Source organism: Lampetra planeri, chromosome 26, assembly GCF_965212315.1.
Source record: "Lampetra planeri chromosome 26, kcLamPlan1.2.h2, whole genome shotgun sequence".
Lineage (NCBI taxonomy): Eukaryota > Metazoa > Chordata > Hyperoartia > Petromyzontiformes > Petromyzontidae > Lampetra > Lampetra planeri.
In genome coordinates, this window is record NC_136132.1 from 226,536 (window position 1) to 240,979 (window position 14,444).

The 14,444-nt window shown below is 48.5% G+C and overlaps 1 protein-coding gene across 1 annotated transcript in view; it reads right to left on the reverse strand.

The window, feature by feature from the left end:
• The window catches only part of LOC144727827 (matrix metalloproteinase-14-like), a 44,019-nt gene that overhangs the window by 8,062 nt on the left and 21,513 nt on the right, over positions 1-14,444 (reverse strand). Inside the window, exons 5-8 of the mRNA XM_078606969.1 lie at positions 10,033-10,194; positions 7,393-7,571; positions 4,596-4,734; positions 2,844-2,994 (exon numbers count right to left, since the gene is read on the reverse strand). Coding sequence (XP_078463095.1) covers positions 2,844-2,994; positions 4,596-4,734; positions 7,393-7,571; positions 10,033-10,194 — 631 coding nt within the window. The remainder of the gene's footprint in view (positions 1-2,843; positions 2,995-4,595; positions 4,735-7,392; positions 7,572-10,032; positions 10,195-14,444) is intronic.

Consider the following 14,444-nt stretch of genomic DNA (forward strand, 5'->3'; position numbering starts at 1 on the left):
ATCGTGGCCTTCAGTGTAGCCAGCTCATCTTGGTCTGACGTTTTCGGCAGCTGTGGATTCAAGTAGGATGCCACAATGGCGGGTTCCTGAACCAGGAAGTCGCGGTACCGCACCAGCTCGGCCTTCATCCCCATCGTGGTCAAGGACTCATCGATCCCCCTAAGAACGGCTTCACCGTGATCGCAATGACGGATCAGGTGCTCCATCGTCACTGGCACGAGATCCAATGTCGACTTGCGGTCCGCCGTCAATGAGGTCATGACCTGGCACGGCATTCGCAGAAATGCTGTCACGCCCTCGATATTTGCCCACTGCAGTTCAAAGAAAGCACCGACGCCGATCACATCCTGGAAGCGCGCCATGATAATGTCCAATGGGACACACTTTTTGATGGCGTCGTCGCCCATGTCAAACGTCGAATTCCACCTGGTTGGCGAGTTCTGGTGCGTCGGCTCCTTGCTGGTGAGCTTGGCGATCTCGGCCTCGCGGCGGTACGACTGCCGGACGACCTTGCTGCGCCTGATATTAACGAGCGCCTCGCGCAGTTCGGCGTTGGTCGACTTGATCAGTTTGAGAACTTGAACGACGCCGATCTGGACGGAATGATCCGCGCAGCGAATATGGTGGCAAGCCCGCAACTGCTCATATTTGGCGTCCGCGTTGACCAGGGCGAACAACGTCTTGACAGCACTGATCTCATCGGAGCCATTGTCGCTGGTGACAGCGAGCAGCATGGTCGAGACATTGTGCCCGAAGGCTTTGGAGGTGCTCAAACAGAGCGGTGCCAACGCGCTTGCCGACACCCCTTCCGGACTGCACATCGAGGATCGTCAGTAGCATGGATTTCGACGCACCAGATTTGGTGTCGATCCAGTGCACCGTGACCATCCAAAATCCCTTCAGGTTGCGGTTCGACCAACCGTCGATGGTGAGCGAGATGGTGACATCCAGGTTGGAGAAGAATGCCCCGACGATGGGCAGCGTGATCGTGTGATGCTCGACAATCCTGTGAATGATGGTGCGGGTCGACGGGCCCTTGTATCCCTGCGTCAATGTGTGGACCAAGGTCTTGAACTTGTCGCTGCCGGAGGCTTGCAAAGAGATTGCAGTTTGGATAACAAAATCAACCACCACGTTCTCAAACTTTACCAGGAGGCGATCCGGGATTGCTGGCCGGCTCAGTGTATGCTGTATTAGGCGGCTCGCCGACGCCGATGTCCCGACCTCGCTGCCTGGGGCCAGCACGTTGTAAAGGTAAAGGTGTCGACCATGCTTCTTGAGGTGGGCTTTCCACCCCGACGCGTTCATGTGGGAGGAAAACCACTTGCAGCAGTACACGCACTGCCGCTTTCCTTGCTGCACATGAGGATCACCCTCCATCCAATGGTGCGTGTGCTCCCACGGGAACGCATGCCGCTGCCTCTTTCGATTGCTGTTCGCAGCGACCCCGAAAATGCCGTTGCTGGCATCCTCGACCTCATCCTCTACCTCAAGAACGTGGCCCGTCTCCATCTGGTCCGACATCAATGATCGCAATTTAAAATGGAGGCCACGGACTGCACCACGGAGCTTTTCGCGGTAAACAAGGTATTTACCGGGTAATATTTCACGCTACCTTTACCCTACCGGTTAATTCTTCCACGCTACCTTTATCCTACCCTTAACCTTACCCCTTGGCATGGTCGACACCTTTTCCCTTTACCCTTTTACCCGGTAAAAAGTGTAAATTACTTTACCTTGCCAAGGCCTAGATGGACACTTCCACTAATAATTAATTAATATAATCACCCAGGAATGTCGTTAACTCTCGTGACGTCACTCTACGTCGACCAGCCCCCCTCATTAATAATCATGAATAGGTTACATCCTCCACATGGACCTGCCCCTCGTTAATAATCTTGAGCGGGTGACATCACTCCGCATGGAGAACCCCCCCCCCCTCATTAATAATCATGAACAGGTGACGTCCTCCCTCCATTAACGTCACTCCAAATGGGGCGGGCGAGGCGCCTCCTTCCCCCTCCTCGGCATCAACTTACAACCCTCACTACAAAGGCAGAACCCTCATGTCACGTGATCTCCGTGACGCTCTTGAGACACAAGAGACATCAAAGTGAAAAGGACGTCGTGATGAACAAGGGATTATAACCTTAAAATGAAATAGGTCTGTGTCACCGCGGCCTTACTAATTGCACACGCATTGATGCAATGAATATCACGTCGCGGTTTGCTTTTCGCTTGCAAGTTTCAGATTTACTGCAATACACCCGTCCTTGGACGGGTAAAAGGCTAGTAATATATATTCATATACATTTACGTAAGATCTTATAAACTAAAGCAGATTTGAGTCCAGCGCTTGGATGGGTGATCACCATGCACCAACAGGTTGTCATAGGGCTCATAAGGCTGCATGTTGGGCAGCAGATGGCAGTGCAGTAAAATCCATTGTCATCCAGTGTCTCTGTGTCCACATGTACAGTATTCTCCCCACTTTCATTAGCCTGAACTGGCCAGTGTAGTGCAGTGTCATCACATAACTCCTAGCACTCGAATGCCACTAGAACGGCTTCATCCAGCAGTGGAATGACAAAATGGCTGCACATCAGAATCTTTATTTATACTGGAGCAATCTGATGACCTATAAAGCTCTTTTTCATAGGTGTCCAGGAGTGCATTTACACATGTACACCCAGGAAAGCCGCAATGAGCCTCAAGATTCTATTTTGAGGGTCCTAAACTGAGATGTTTGGCCAATCCCGTTATGAATAAACGTTTCGCGATGTAACGTGATGCGGCCCTCCCGTAGCGCCCGCCACCGCCCCCGTGAACCCGAACCCACTCACTTGTCTCCGCGGAAAATGTAAGTCTTGCCCGAGGGCTCCCACCACACGGCCGCGTCAATCTGATCGTTGGGGATGCCGCTGCCGAGCTCCGAGAGGCTGCGGGGGTATCCCGACTCCGCCACGGACTCGTCAAACACCCAGAATTTGCTGCCTGCGGCAGGGATTATGGCGGGTGGGGGAGGGGGTGGAACAGAGGGGGGGGGACAGGGTGAGTATGCCAGCTTGGTTCTGTAAGCGCGGGGGTGGGTAAGGCGAAAGGCCGCCGGGAGGACGCTGCGTCCTGTGTCCTGTTGTACCAGGGGTCAGGATCTGACGTGACCCACAGGAGGTCTGTGGGTCACGAGGGTGACGTTTAAGGGTCAGTGGAGTTTCCTGGCCCTGCATCCTGCCCTGGCTCAGCGCTGTGCAGCGTCGCATGTCGGTATTGGATTGCTTGGTGTGGACAGTCGTGTCTTTGGCTTTTGCATGCGATGTCCGTTTATGATTGTAAGCAATGGCATGCGTTTAATGATAAATGGGTACTTAAAAAGGACACCGCATGTTGGTATGGAGGCGCCTAATGAGAGCCTGTTAGATGAGATTGCCATGTTAAAGGTTCAAGGTGCCGAGAGGAAGACTTGTCATAGCGAATACGGCGTTACACATGGTTACACCACACGACCACGAGCTGCGTGTTAGCCTAGAGCACAGTGATGCATTTTCAAACTATGGAAAATGTTATCAAGTGCGTGTTCTCAATGAATAAACTGCTTTGTTCAGAGCACGTTCGCTTGCCAATGATGCACTGATTCAATTAAAGGAATCGATTCCTAATCTTATGATACAAACATTGAGTCGTATGTGGGAATCGATTATTTATATTTTATACAACATTTTAAACAAAGTAAGCGTGAATGATACATATCCGCTCGCGGAGCGAGCAAGATTGTGCGAACGAGAAACAAAGCAAAAGATTCTGTCCAAATCAGATGTAAAAAGAACGATTCTCGAATTGGATCGTTAGCTTCCCTGTGAAATGTCTTCATATGGCTGCGAGGGCGATCCGATACGCGCCTACTGCAATCCTTGATATTTACTTATGTTTGTTTTATTCCTGTTGTTACTCTGTTGTCATAGAGTTGTCCATTCTCAGCCCTGAGAAGCTGAAAGTTATTTCCATCGACGGTCATAGACAACATGTTGCAAGACAGGAAAGCTATGATGGACATTCCGATATCCATCTTAAACCCCAAGCTGTGGGGGCTCAAGGACATCTTGAATTCTAAAATTCAAAAAAAAAACATTCTGCTGCCGCATGTGAAAGTGAAGATTGCGATTGTAAAGTGTAATACTTGAGGATGAGTCTTTGTGATGAAAGGGAAACAGAAGTACCCATAATCGCGGATGAACAAGAGGGACTCGTGGAGTGAATATGTCACCTTTACACACAAGAGGGATAAGGACAGTGGATTAAAAATAACGCAAAGCATCTCTTTGAGCTGCACATCCATCTGAACCCCAAGACGCTAAATCCCTTTGAAGCGTCCCGCGAGAAATGTTAATGCGGCAGCCGAATGGAAGGACGTCACCGAGGGCCATGGCAACATGTGGCTGAGGGCCGTCGTGTAGGTACGATGCCAGCTGGGCGCATTCCCCCCGCCTTACATCACAGGGGCGAACACAAGCAGCTGGGGCCATCGTCTCTACAGAGGCATCATCGCTGGCAGGTGCGTTCACAGACGCGAAAATAAAAACACCCGGCAAATCCGGTACCTTTAAAGAAGACGAACTTTCCGTCGCCCCTCTCATACGCCGACTCCACGTTGTTGGGCAGGCCCAGCCAAAAGTGGCCAATCGGCATGGGGTAGTTTTCTGGAACGCGCTTGTCCTTGACACGCCAGAACCACTGGTCCTGCAGCGGCCGAGGTTCGGAGGAGGTGAAGGCGAGTGAGAAGAAGAAGAAGACATTAAGACAGTGTTGAGACGAGGTGGGGGGGGGGGAGGTGGGGGTGGATAGCAGAACCCCTTCCCGCTGTCGGACCACCCCAGCTACGCAGTATGCAACATCCTGGAGGCCTCCTGGGCAAATAAACAATGCAACATGGTTTTGGCAACTCCGTTTTCATTTTTTGAATAAAACAACATTCCAAAGAGTGAGCGCGGCGTAGAGTGCGACACTGAGAGCATGCCGAAACACGGTGGTGAGGAGCCTGTTGGGTGGTGCGAAGACGTGCGGCGAGTGATGGGGATGAAGGCCGTCCATGAGCTGCAAGAATCATAAATCTCCAAAAGCACAATGTTCATAATTGACAGTTCACCTCTTTACGAATCAAACAGCTTTGGCAGAGGTTTCAGAGCTGTCATGTTACCTTGGCCATGTCCGAGTTGCCACCTGTCTGCACCAATGGACAATGCCTGCCATGCAATCCACAATCTCTCCCTTTGATTTTTCCAAGCACGCACTGTCACACGGACTCTGGTATTCGCTAAATATCTATTGCTTTGTGACTCGCAGATGGCAGTGAGGCGCTGGTTGCCCGGTGTATGCCGAGCTGTTCGTTCCCTCCATTAAATGTTTTTCTATGTTCTCCAGATAGGGTCACGGCCTCTCAAAAAAGACAAACCTGAGTTTGGCAGACGTTTAGTATATTGCACATCCCCGAACTAACTTTGGTTCTCAAATTACAAACGGAATGAATAAAAAACATAAAAACTAAAATGTTTATATAAAGCAATAGAATGGCAATGAAGAATGCATTTGTGTTCATTAGCGACAGTTCATATCCATACACATTAATTAATTCATATCTTTAGAATCAGGCGAGCATCTGATTCATGTTATAATGTGTGTTGTAGTACATTTTGTGGGATGAAATATAGCCAGTGTTTTTTTGTCAGTTCGAGATATTAAAAATAACTATGCTTTGTACAGCTGCTCAACCAACGAATACAATGCTGCTATTTAATGTTGGCACTTCTGAAGATATTTGTTTTCATTGTTCAGCCAAAGGTATGTCCGCCTACACAAATTTAAATTTTCTTTGTGTTTGTAAAGCTAGGATAATTTTTATTTTTTTACAATAAAAGGTGCTGCAGTATCGTGAACTGGAGTTTCATGGAATTAACAAAACTGGCAGTCTGGGGCTGCAACCGGATTTACAAGAAACTCCCCCAATATTTCTGTCACATTGCTAAACATAGGGTTAGGGAGTCACGCGGGGCATCGAGCACGCACATGAGTGAGGGACGTGCCAATTTTTCAGCATCTGAAACGTTGACCAGGACGGCTTGTGAGAGGAAAGGAGGTTCCACGTTCAGCGGAACGCAGCTGCATTAAAGAATGTAAAAAATACCACTTGCACCACCTGCTTGTGTGGGCGGTGTTTGGGAGGGCGGTGCATTGCTGGGATGGAGAGGAGTACAATGGTGTGGCGGAGGGGAGAGCGAAAGGAACCCAAGGCGCTGGAAAAATTATTGAGATCATAAACGCAGCGCATAAAGCCACCGCACCACACGTCCCTTTCACCTGAGCAAACAGGCCGACTGCTTGAGCTCGGTCTTGTAAAATTGCCGCTTTGATTGAGGTCCCTTTGGATCTCGTGGCAAGTCCGCAACGTCTGTGCGGAAGCATTATGAATGAGAAATCCCCATAAAGTGCAAACCTCACAACATCTACGAATGAATTCAAGGGTTCAACTCAGTCCAATGCTGCCTGTATTGGGTTTCACGACGTTGCCCGTCTGTCGGATTGTTAAACTGTGGACTGTTGGCAGTGACGAAGCTATCGAGTGTGTGCAGGCAGGGCAACTGCACCAGGGGTCCAGACTTCAGGCTACAAAGAGAGGGGAAGTTGGTCAGAGGCCCAATTTAATATCTTGTGCCAGGGCCCATTCCTGCCACACTACGCCTCTGGCTGTTGGATTGTCGAGGGAAGGGCTGTGGGATAAATCAGTTCAGGTGGCATGGCCATTTTCCGTCTCTTTCCAAGCAAACTCAAATTTGTACCTTTCTGGATTAATATTTAGGAAATGTACCAACGTTATGCACACTATCAGCCTCACTTTATGTAATTAATAATAGATTCAGAACTCTCACAGAGCAGCGCTATCCCATGTGTTTGTGAGCAGCCTATAGAAGTGGGTTTTACAGAACTTCCTGTGACATCTATTTCAGCGACCTTGTTTTGTCATGCGAATATTCTTAGATACCTTGCTGAGAGAGTCAAATAAATATAATTCCCAGAGCTGGAATTTAGGCAATGATAAAAGATAAACCAAGCCAACCTGATTTAAGCGTGAGCCCATAAAACTCAGATTTTAACCCTGGATTTCAGCAGTGCCATGCTCACAGTGCTCTGACCACTAAGCCACCTGGCCACCTGTTCAGACACAATTTGGAAAATAACATCCAGCATTCCACTTATGATTCACAGCACGACAGCATCCATAACTGCATTTTATGGGGGAAAAAATATAATTTGCATTGTATTTAATGTCATCGCCGCGTGTTGCGCAACTGCGGGCGGGTAGGATAAATAAACCCTGGCAATGTGGCAAGGCGAGAGGCGCACCTTGAACACAAACATCTCCCCGCGCAGCATGGCGATCGTGTCGAAGCCGCCCTTGCAGATGTCGGGCGGCGAGCCGGGTCGCGGCACGCCCTCTCCCGGTTTCGTTTTGGGCGGTTTGGGTTTGTTGGGCTTATTCGGTTTGCCCGGAGACACTGACGGACGCGGGTGGGTCGGGGGACCTGGTTCGCACGACCAGACAAAAAAAAAACACACAAACATATAAATACACGCGCACACAAAGATACAGGCGTACACACACGGCCCACACGCAAAGCCTCACACACTCTTGCAGCAAAGTGCCGTGAGTGAACACCTATTAAGGCTGGCATGGTGCACAAGGGGGTTTTTAATGGCCAGCACCATGCCTGGCCATACATATTGGACTCCCCAGTGATGATGTTGACACATTGCACAAGGTACTAATTATAATCCTGAGTTGACCCAAAGAAGGCGCAGATCAAGTTCAGATAACACTGATATTATTGGTCACCTGGATAATATCACAATGCGCTATCTATTGCATCACCGCTTGACAGACACACACACACATGCTCACGAGTTATAACATGCACACACACTCACATGCACACACATGTACACACTAACACATGCTAAGACATGCACTCATGCGCACAACTACACACACGCTCAAAATGCACACACATGCTCACAACAAGACAAAGATCCCCCATATAGCCTAAACAGACTTTTAAGGGCAAGTGCTGTAAGCAAGCACCGATGATATATATACACACACAGGCATTTATGCACATGCTCACACATGGACACGCCGTTCCGCATGGCCACAAATGCTGTCCACAACAAATTGTCTTTCCCCCGCGATGTGGTAGAGGCCTGCCATCCTCCCTCTCAGGATCACCGCTTTGTCTGCAGTAGTTCAAGTTGGGATTCAATCAGTGAATTAATTTAGAGAAAGGATTGTATTTTTTCAACCTTTCTCTGTGCGACTTTGTATAATGGTTGGGAAGACTCCAAAAGTCCCCTCCCACCGGAAAAGCCCTCACGCCTTATTCCCATTACGCTCCGTGAAGCCGGAGAAATAACGACCACAGAGGCGCTTCCTATGGAGCAAGGGCCCCCGACATCAAATCCGCCTCACCCCCCTCTGGTAAACATGGTACGCTCCACCACTAATCAAAAGCACGTGTTCGCCTTTAAGAAACGCAGCTGCGTGCGGAGGGCACAGGTGAAAGCGGTGACTGCAGAGAGGGTTTCCCTGTTGAATGTGCACCCGGGCCGCAGAACACTTGAAACGGAGAACAAACACAAATTAAAAGGGCAGGAGACAATGTATTTTTTCACGAGTATCTTATTTTGATATAAAAAGAGAGAGCGCCTTAGCACCAGGAGCTTTACATCGTTAAAAAGCGGGAACAAAAATCGAGTGCTTTAGATGGCAGCAGCATGCAAGGGCCGAGGAATGAGTGACCGCAACAGAGGGCATGTGGGGTCACGAAGGGGCATGGGAGGGACGGGACTGAGAGGAGGGCCAAGGGGAAGGAAGAGTAACGGAATGGGCAATGGAGAGGAGGTGAGGCTTTGAGAGAGCATCGGAAGGAGGTTCAGGGGAGGACCGCTTCATATACAGGGGAAGTTTATTCCGGTGGAGGAAGAAGGATAAAACATGAGACTGGGCACAGGGAGAAGGAGAGACAGAAAGAGAAGATTGGGAATGAAGAGTACGAGACAGGGCATAAAAGAGATGAGGCCGAAATGAGATTTAGACTTTCACAGCGAGCAGTACACCAACTTGATGATGCCATATCACGACTTCTGAAGTCACTGCAAGAGGCTCTTATTCAAACAAGAGGCACACCTTTAATGTGCCATATAAAGATTGTTTTTTCACATCTTTTAAAAATATATATTCTGAGAGATTAATCTGACGTGCTCTTTTGTGTGGTCATTGGGTGGCTGAGCCAAGAATATTATCTCACTACAGTAAATCCGGTCTAATTACAGGTAGTTGAAACTTGGAATGAAACCCAGAACCTCAGCAGCACAGCTCAGCGGTCTGACACAGTATTAACCCGCTCAGCCACCCAATTAGTTCTGGTAGACTGTACATCTATTCTCATGGCACTGATATCCCAATGGGTTATAGTTATGACTAAGGTCAGGGTTAAGGTTAGGGCTAAAGTTACAACTTGGGATATAGGGTTAAATTAACTAGCGTTAGGGCTCCATCTCATCTTAGAATGTGCTTGGGCATGCTATTGTGCCCTGAGAATTCCACGTGTTGAGAGGGGCCACTGTGTATAGGGAGGCACGGTTCTCCGACTCCAGAAGTCAACAGAGATGTGTCAGTGTAAGGGTGGAGAGAGCAGCCAGGGGAACATGAATATTTCCAGTTGTGTGGTCGAAGCCTCCTTCACTGCTCCCTCTTTCTGTTCCACTTCTCTGGTCAGATCACCCACCCAGGCAGGATCTCCCTCCTACGAAGCCAAAACAAATGCTCATCAATCGCAGGAGCTTCCTGGTGTCGGAAGCGCCATCTATATCAGTCACTGTGGAACGGGCTCGGTGGGTTGTGTTTTGTGTGACAGGACCGAGCATATTCAATTGGCGGGTTCTGGAGGGCTAGGCAAGGGCAAGGAGGACGAGGCCTTATCGACCTACCGTAGATCTGCTGGATGCCCAGCAAATCATCGTAGGGCAACTGGAAGTCATCCGTGTCCATGTATTGGTAGAAGGGCGCCATGATGGCCGACGGGTCGTTGGAGTGCTCCAGGCCCAACGCGTGGCCCAGCTCGTGCACGGCGACGATAAAAAGGTCGTTACCTGATTCCGCGGGGGTGGGGGTGCAGTGGGGGTTGTGGGGAGGGGGGGGTGACAACAGGGGAGAGGCCAGAGGGTGAGACAAGAGAAGGGAGGGTCAGCGACATTCGGCCTGCAGTGGTCACTGGCCATGGGGTCAACGCGTCCTCCTTGCGGCGTTGGCGCTGGTGCCAACACAAGCATCGCAAGCGGAGACGCTGCCAAATGTAACAAAAACAATTCAGGGGACGCCCATTCATATCACTGCCAGGCGCTCGGCAACAAATGCTGTCAACACCCATCCACGTACACACACACGCACAGTCCCCTGTAACTTACCAACTGCACATTCAGCAGGTTTCTTTTTTTCTCCTCATTTCCCTGCTGGGAATATTTTACTCAAAAATATTGGAGTTTTCTGAGATCTGAGAGGTACGGGAAATATCACGCGCAGCACACAAAAGCAGGACGGCTGCACATGCCTTGGACTGCGGCTAAGGTGTAATTTACTTTGAAAAACTTGCAATGGATTTGTTTTCATCCCCTCTGTAAACCGAGCAGCAACCGAAACAATCGGTCAGTGAAGGGTTCGTGGTATTATGTCTGCGAGCGCTTTGTCATCATCGCGGGAGGTCGCTGGCGAGTGTAATGACCGGGTTATGTGGTGTGGCCAGTTTAAAGGCTGCCCTTCTAGAGGATGGCGGCTTCCACTAAGACACAACCATGGGGGTTCATTGTACATGCCAAGATTTTTCTTTGGTCTCCGAGTCATTAAAACCTAAGCCTGACGAATCTGGAAACATTACCCTCCTGAGTGGTGAAACCAGATGTCGTGCGATGGAATCGAGGTCGGCTGTCGGTAGTCTTATACCAAGAACCCATTTCTGTTTATTGTAAATTCACAGAGCCTAATAGGAATATGCATGAGGTAGGTTATGTGTAACCGCCAAAAATCAACTGCTCTTCAAGGTTCATGACCACATTTGTCTTGTTCAATCATGTCAAACTCTCACACTGATTAAAGGTCAAGTTCCCTTTAATGTTTTTGTCTGTTTTTTTTTTACCTCTACCAGTTCACACGCAGTCGCAGCAATGCAACAATGAACAGAAGCTGCTCACCTCCCTTAAAGTTTTTTTTTCGTTTGTCGCCAAGCGAGGGAGGGAAAGATGGTGGGAGGTCTGTGTGTTTCTAGGGCCCTTCGTATCTTTTCACAGAAGGCCACAGCTGACGCGGTGCGTGCGGTTTTGTTCGGTGAATGGATCTGCTCCCCCCCCTCCTCCGTGCTTACATAAGAAAACATTCGACTGGTTTGTTGGGTTTCCCAGCTTTCTGCGTCACCGAGTGCGCTTTCTTGCATTTGTGGCGAGGCCATCGCATTCGCGCCTTACTTGAGCAAAAAAAAATCGACACGAACCACATCAAGAGCGTCTTTGTGGAGAGCTGTGAACACAAACGAGTGGCAGCTCGTCGGGCGGGCCCTTTCGTCAAGGGAGAATTCCACCGAGGGGGGTTCGAAGCCTCGCCTGTCACCGAGAGGCCTGCGTTTGGTGAAACGCAAAGCGGAGGGTGCACTTTGCCGTCGTTGGTGTTCCTTAAGCCGACGAGCACTCCACACTCCCTCGCTGTCAGTGAGTGATGGGGTGTTGCTTGAGAGGGTGGAGGGGTTTCTATGGTGAGTGGTGGTGCAGCGATTAGCACGCTGCGCTATGAATGCGGCGCCCCGAGTTCGACTCCCGCTCACGGCCAACACCAGTGACGATTATCTGAACCAGTCCTGGGCCTCCCCTAGGTCGACTCAGCCCCAAACGAGTACCTGGTATGGTGTGTAAAAACATCGCCACTGGGGAGACAAAAGGGGTCGGGCATGGCGTTGGCCACCCACCCCACTTTGTATCGTGCCTGCCTTCATAGGTGCTCGCTAAAAGCACTTGCATTTAACAGTCTGCTAAGGCTACGCGGGGATCTTTTTTGTCTTTGGGGTTTCTACGCTTGTGAGAAGAGCTTGTAGGCAGAGACCTCTCTCCGTTGGCATCCCTTCACCAGAAAAATTATTTGTGGGTGCGGTAAGGGAGCATTGTTCTTTAAAGCTCTTATTGTCCTCAACCACATCCTCCTTCTCTCACCCCATCAAGACATCCATGTGATTTATATGTTGACCACTGCCATTGGCCATTTGCAATGTTTAACCAAAAATCTCATAAGACGTATCTTTTATGATGCACATTTTTTTAGACCATAAAACACAATTCCCCAAAATACAAAGTACGACACCAGGCGCTGTAAAATGCAAATGTGCATCAGAGTAAATCTATTGAGATATAAATTGCATGAAGATTTGTGGCCATAACTCTTGCTGCGCCCAGCTCCAGCCCAGGCAAGTGAAGAGTCTCGTGGCTCTTGTGATAAAGGCAGCCAACGTCAGTGGCCAAAACAAACGTCCAGTGGCTATCTTCCAGAATGCCTCACTGATGATTTAATTTTCCATGCTTTGCATGGCAAAATATACTGAGACGCTTAAACGTCGAGGTGGTCAAGGTTAACGTACGGAGTGGCAGCCAAAGAAGGCAACAAACCTGAGAGCACGTTCACGGCAAAGATGGAGCAATAAAACCAGCTTGTGTCCCCGTGCTGAATGCATTGATGCATTGCAAGACTGTGGTAGATGGTGATGGCTCGGGGGAGGCCTTCATCCAGCAGTGGATTCATCATAGCTGATGATAATGATCATGATACATTTAAGAGTTAACCAGTTACTCCAAATGCACCGGTTTGCAAGAACTATGAGATTATTCATTGTCCACTGAATGCAATGTGCTTTGTTCAATTTGCACATTATGGCATATTTGTGCAACTTTAAATCTAAAATATTCTGTCCACTTGGAAAAATGAAGAGGCACTGCGCACTGAGTAAAAAAATCTCTCACGGCAAACGATATTCACTGCAAGGCAGTTAATCGCTCTCCGTCCGGAGAGGCCAAGATGTGCGAGATTATAATTTCCAGCCAAGACAAATATTCCACATATCTTAGAGCCTTTCCAGGTTTCCAAAGCCATGTGGGGTCTCTAAGCAAGCATTGCCCTGTGGAACAATGCCTGCTCTGGGGCTGGCAGTGCAGACCACTCAGAAAAGCCTCAACGTGGTCTAATGACAAGCGGTGCTAAGAGGCGCGATCACAGAAATACTGACAAAAGACTGTCCAAAATATTGGTTTGCGGTCACCATAAGTGGTGGGATATTATAATTGGTTTTTTTTATCATATTTTTTTACTGGCAAATGAGGTACCAATGGTGGTGGGATATTGCTATATGCTTCGCAAGATCATGCTATGCACGCAGAAAAAAACGAATATAGTACTCAACGAGCCCAATAAACACAACACAACAGGGTTCCTTGAGTTTTACGAGCACACTAAAACATCATATATTCGGAGAGGTCTGATATGTGAACATCCTTGGAAAAATATAGAAACACCACACACAAATATTGCACTGGGAGTGGGTAGTTAATTCATCAGGGTGGATATTTGGTGATCAGAAATGCAACGCTGTACTGTGGCTTTGACATTTAATTCACTACTGGTAGGGCCCAATTTGATCTGAGTCTGTCTGGATTGGCGACCCAAAAATATTTCTGCACCCAGCACACCATTTACTATAGTTCCCTCTATAGTTGTGGCTACTAGCCACGTGCTACCAAATCCAGACTACCAGTGACCCGGTAAATATAAATGGAAATTTAAGCCCTGACTCAGGGCACATGAAAGAGGTGAACGATTACAAGGTGAAAGGGTGCACAACCGCACCTAAATACAGAACATACCCTAATCTAGATTTGAAGTTTTCGTGATTGCAGGGATCCATACTCTTTCATGAGAGCCCACAGTGTTTTTCCGAGACCAAGGTACTCTGCAAACCTTCGGGCTACTATCAAAGGTTTGCTCATGAAGCCATCCAGATATATTAACATAGACATAACTTCAACCGAGAAGATGGATACAAATTGAGCAATCATTGGAAGATTTTTTTTTTCTTGGTGGTGTTCATTCAGACGCTGTCTTTCCGACAGACCTGTTCTTCACCTGAGGACGGCTGCTTGCATTGTGGCCGAAACGTTGTGAGAATTGTATTTTATTATGTTTCATTTTTATTATTTTATTATTTCCCTTCTACGTGACTTTACCGAAAGAACCAAGAAGAAGACATTGGAAGGATGTTATTAACCAGGTAAAACCTTAACTAATTTATGGTGTTGCCTTCATATCCGCATCTACA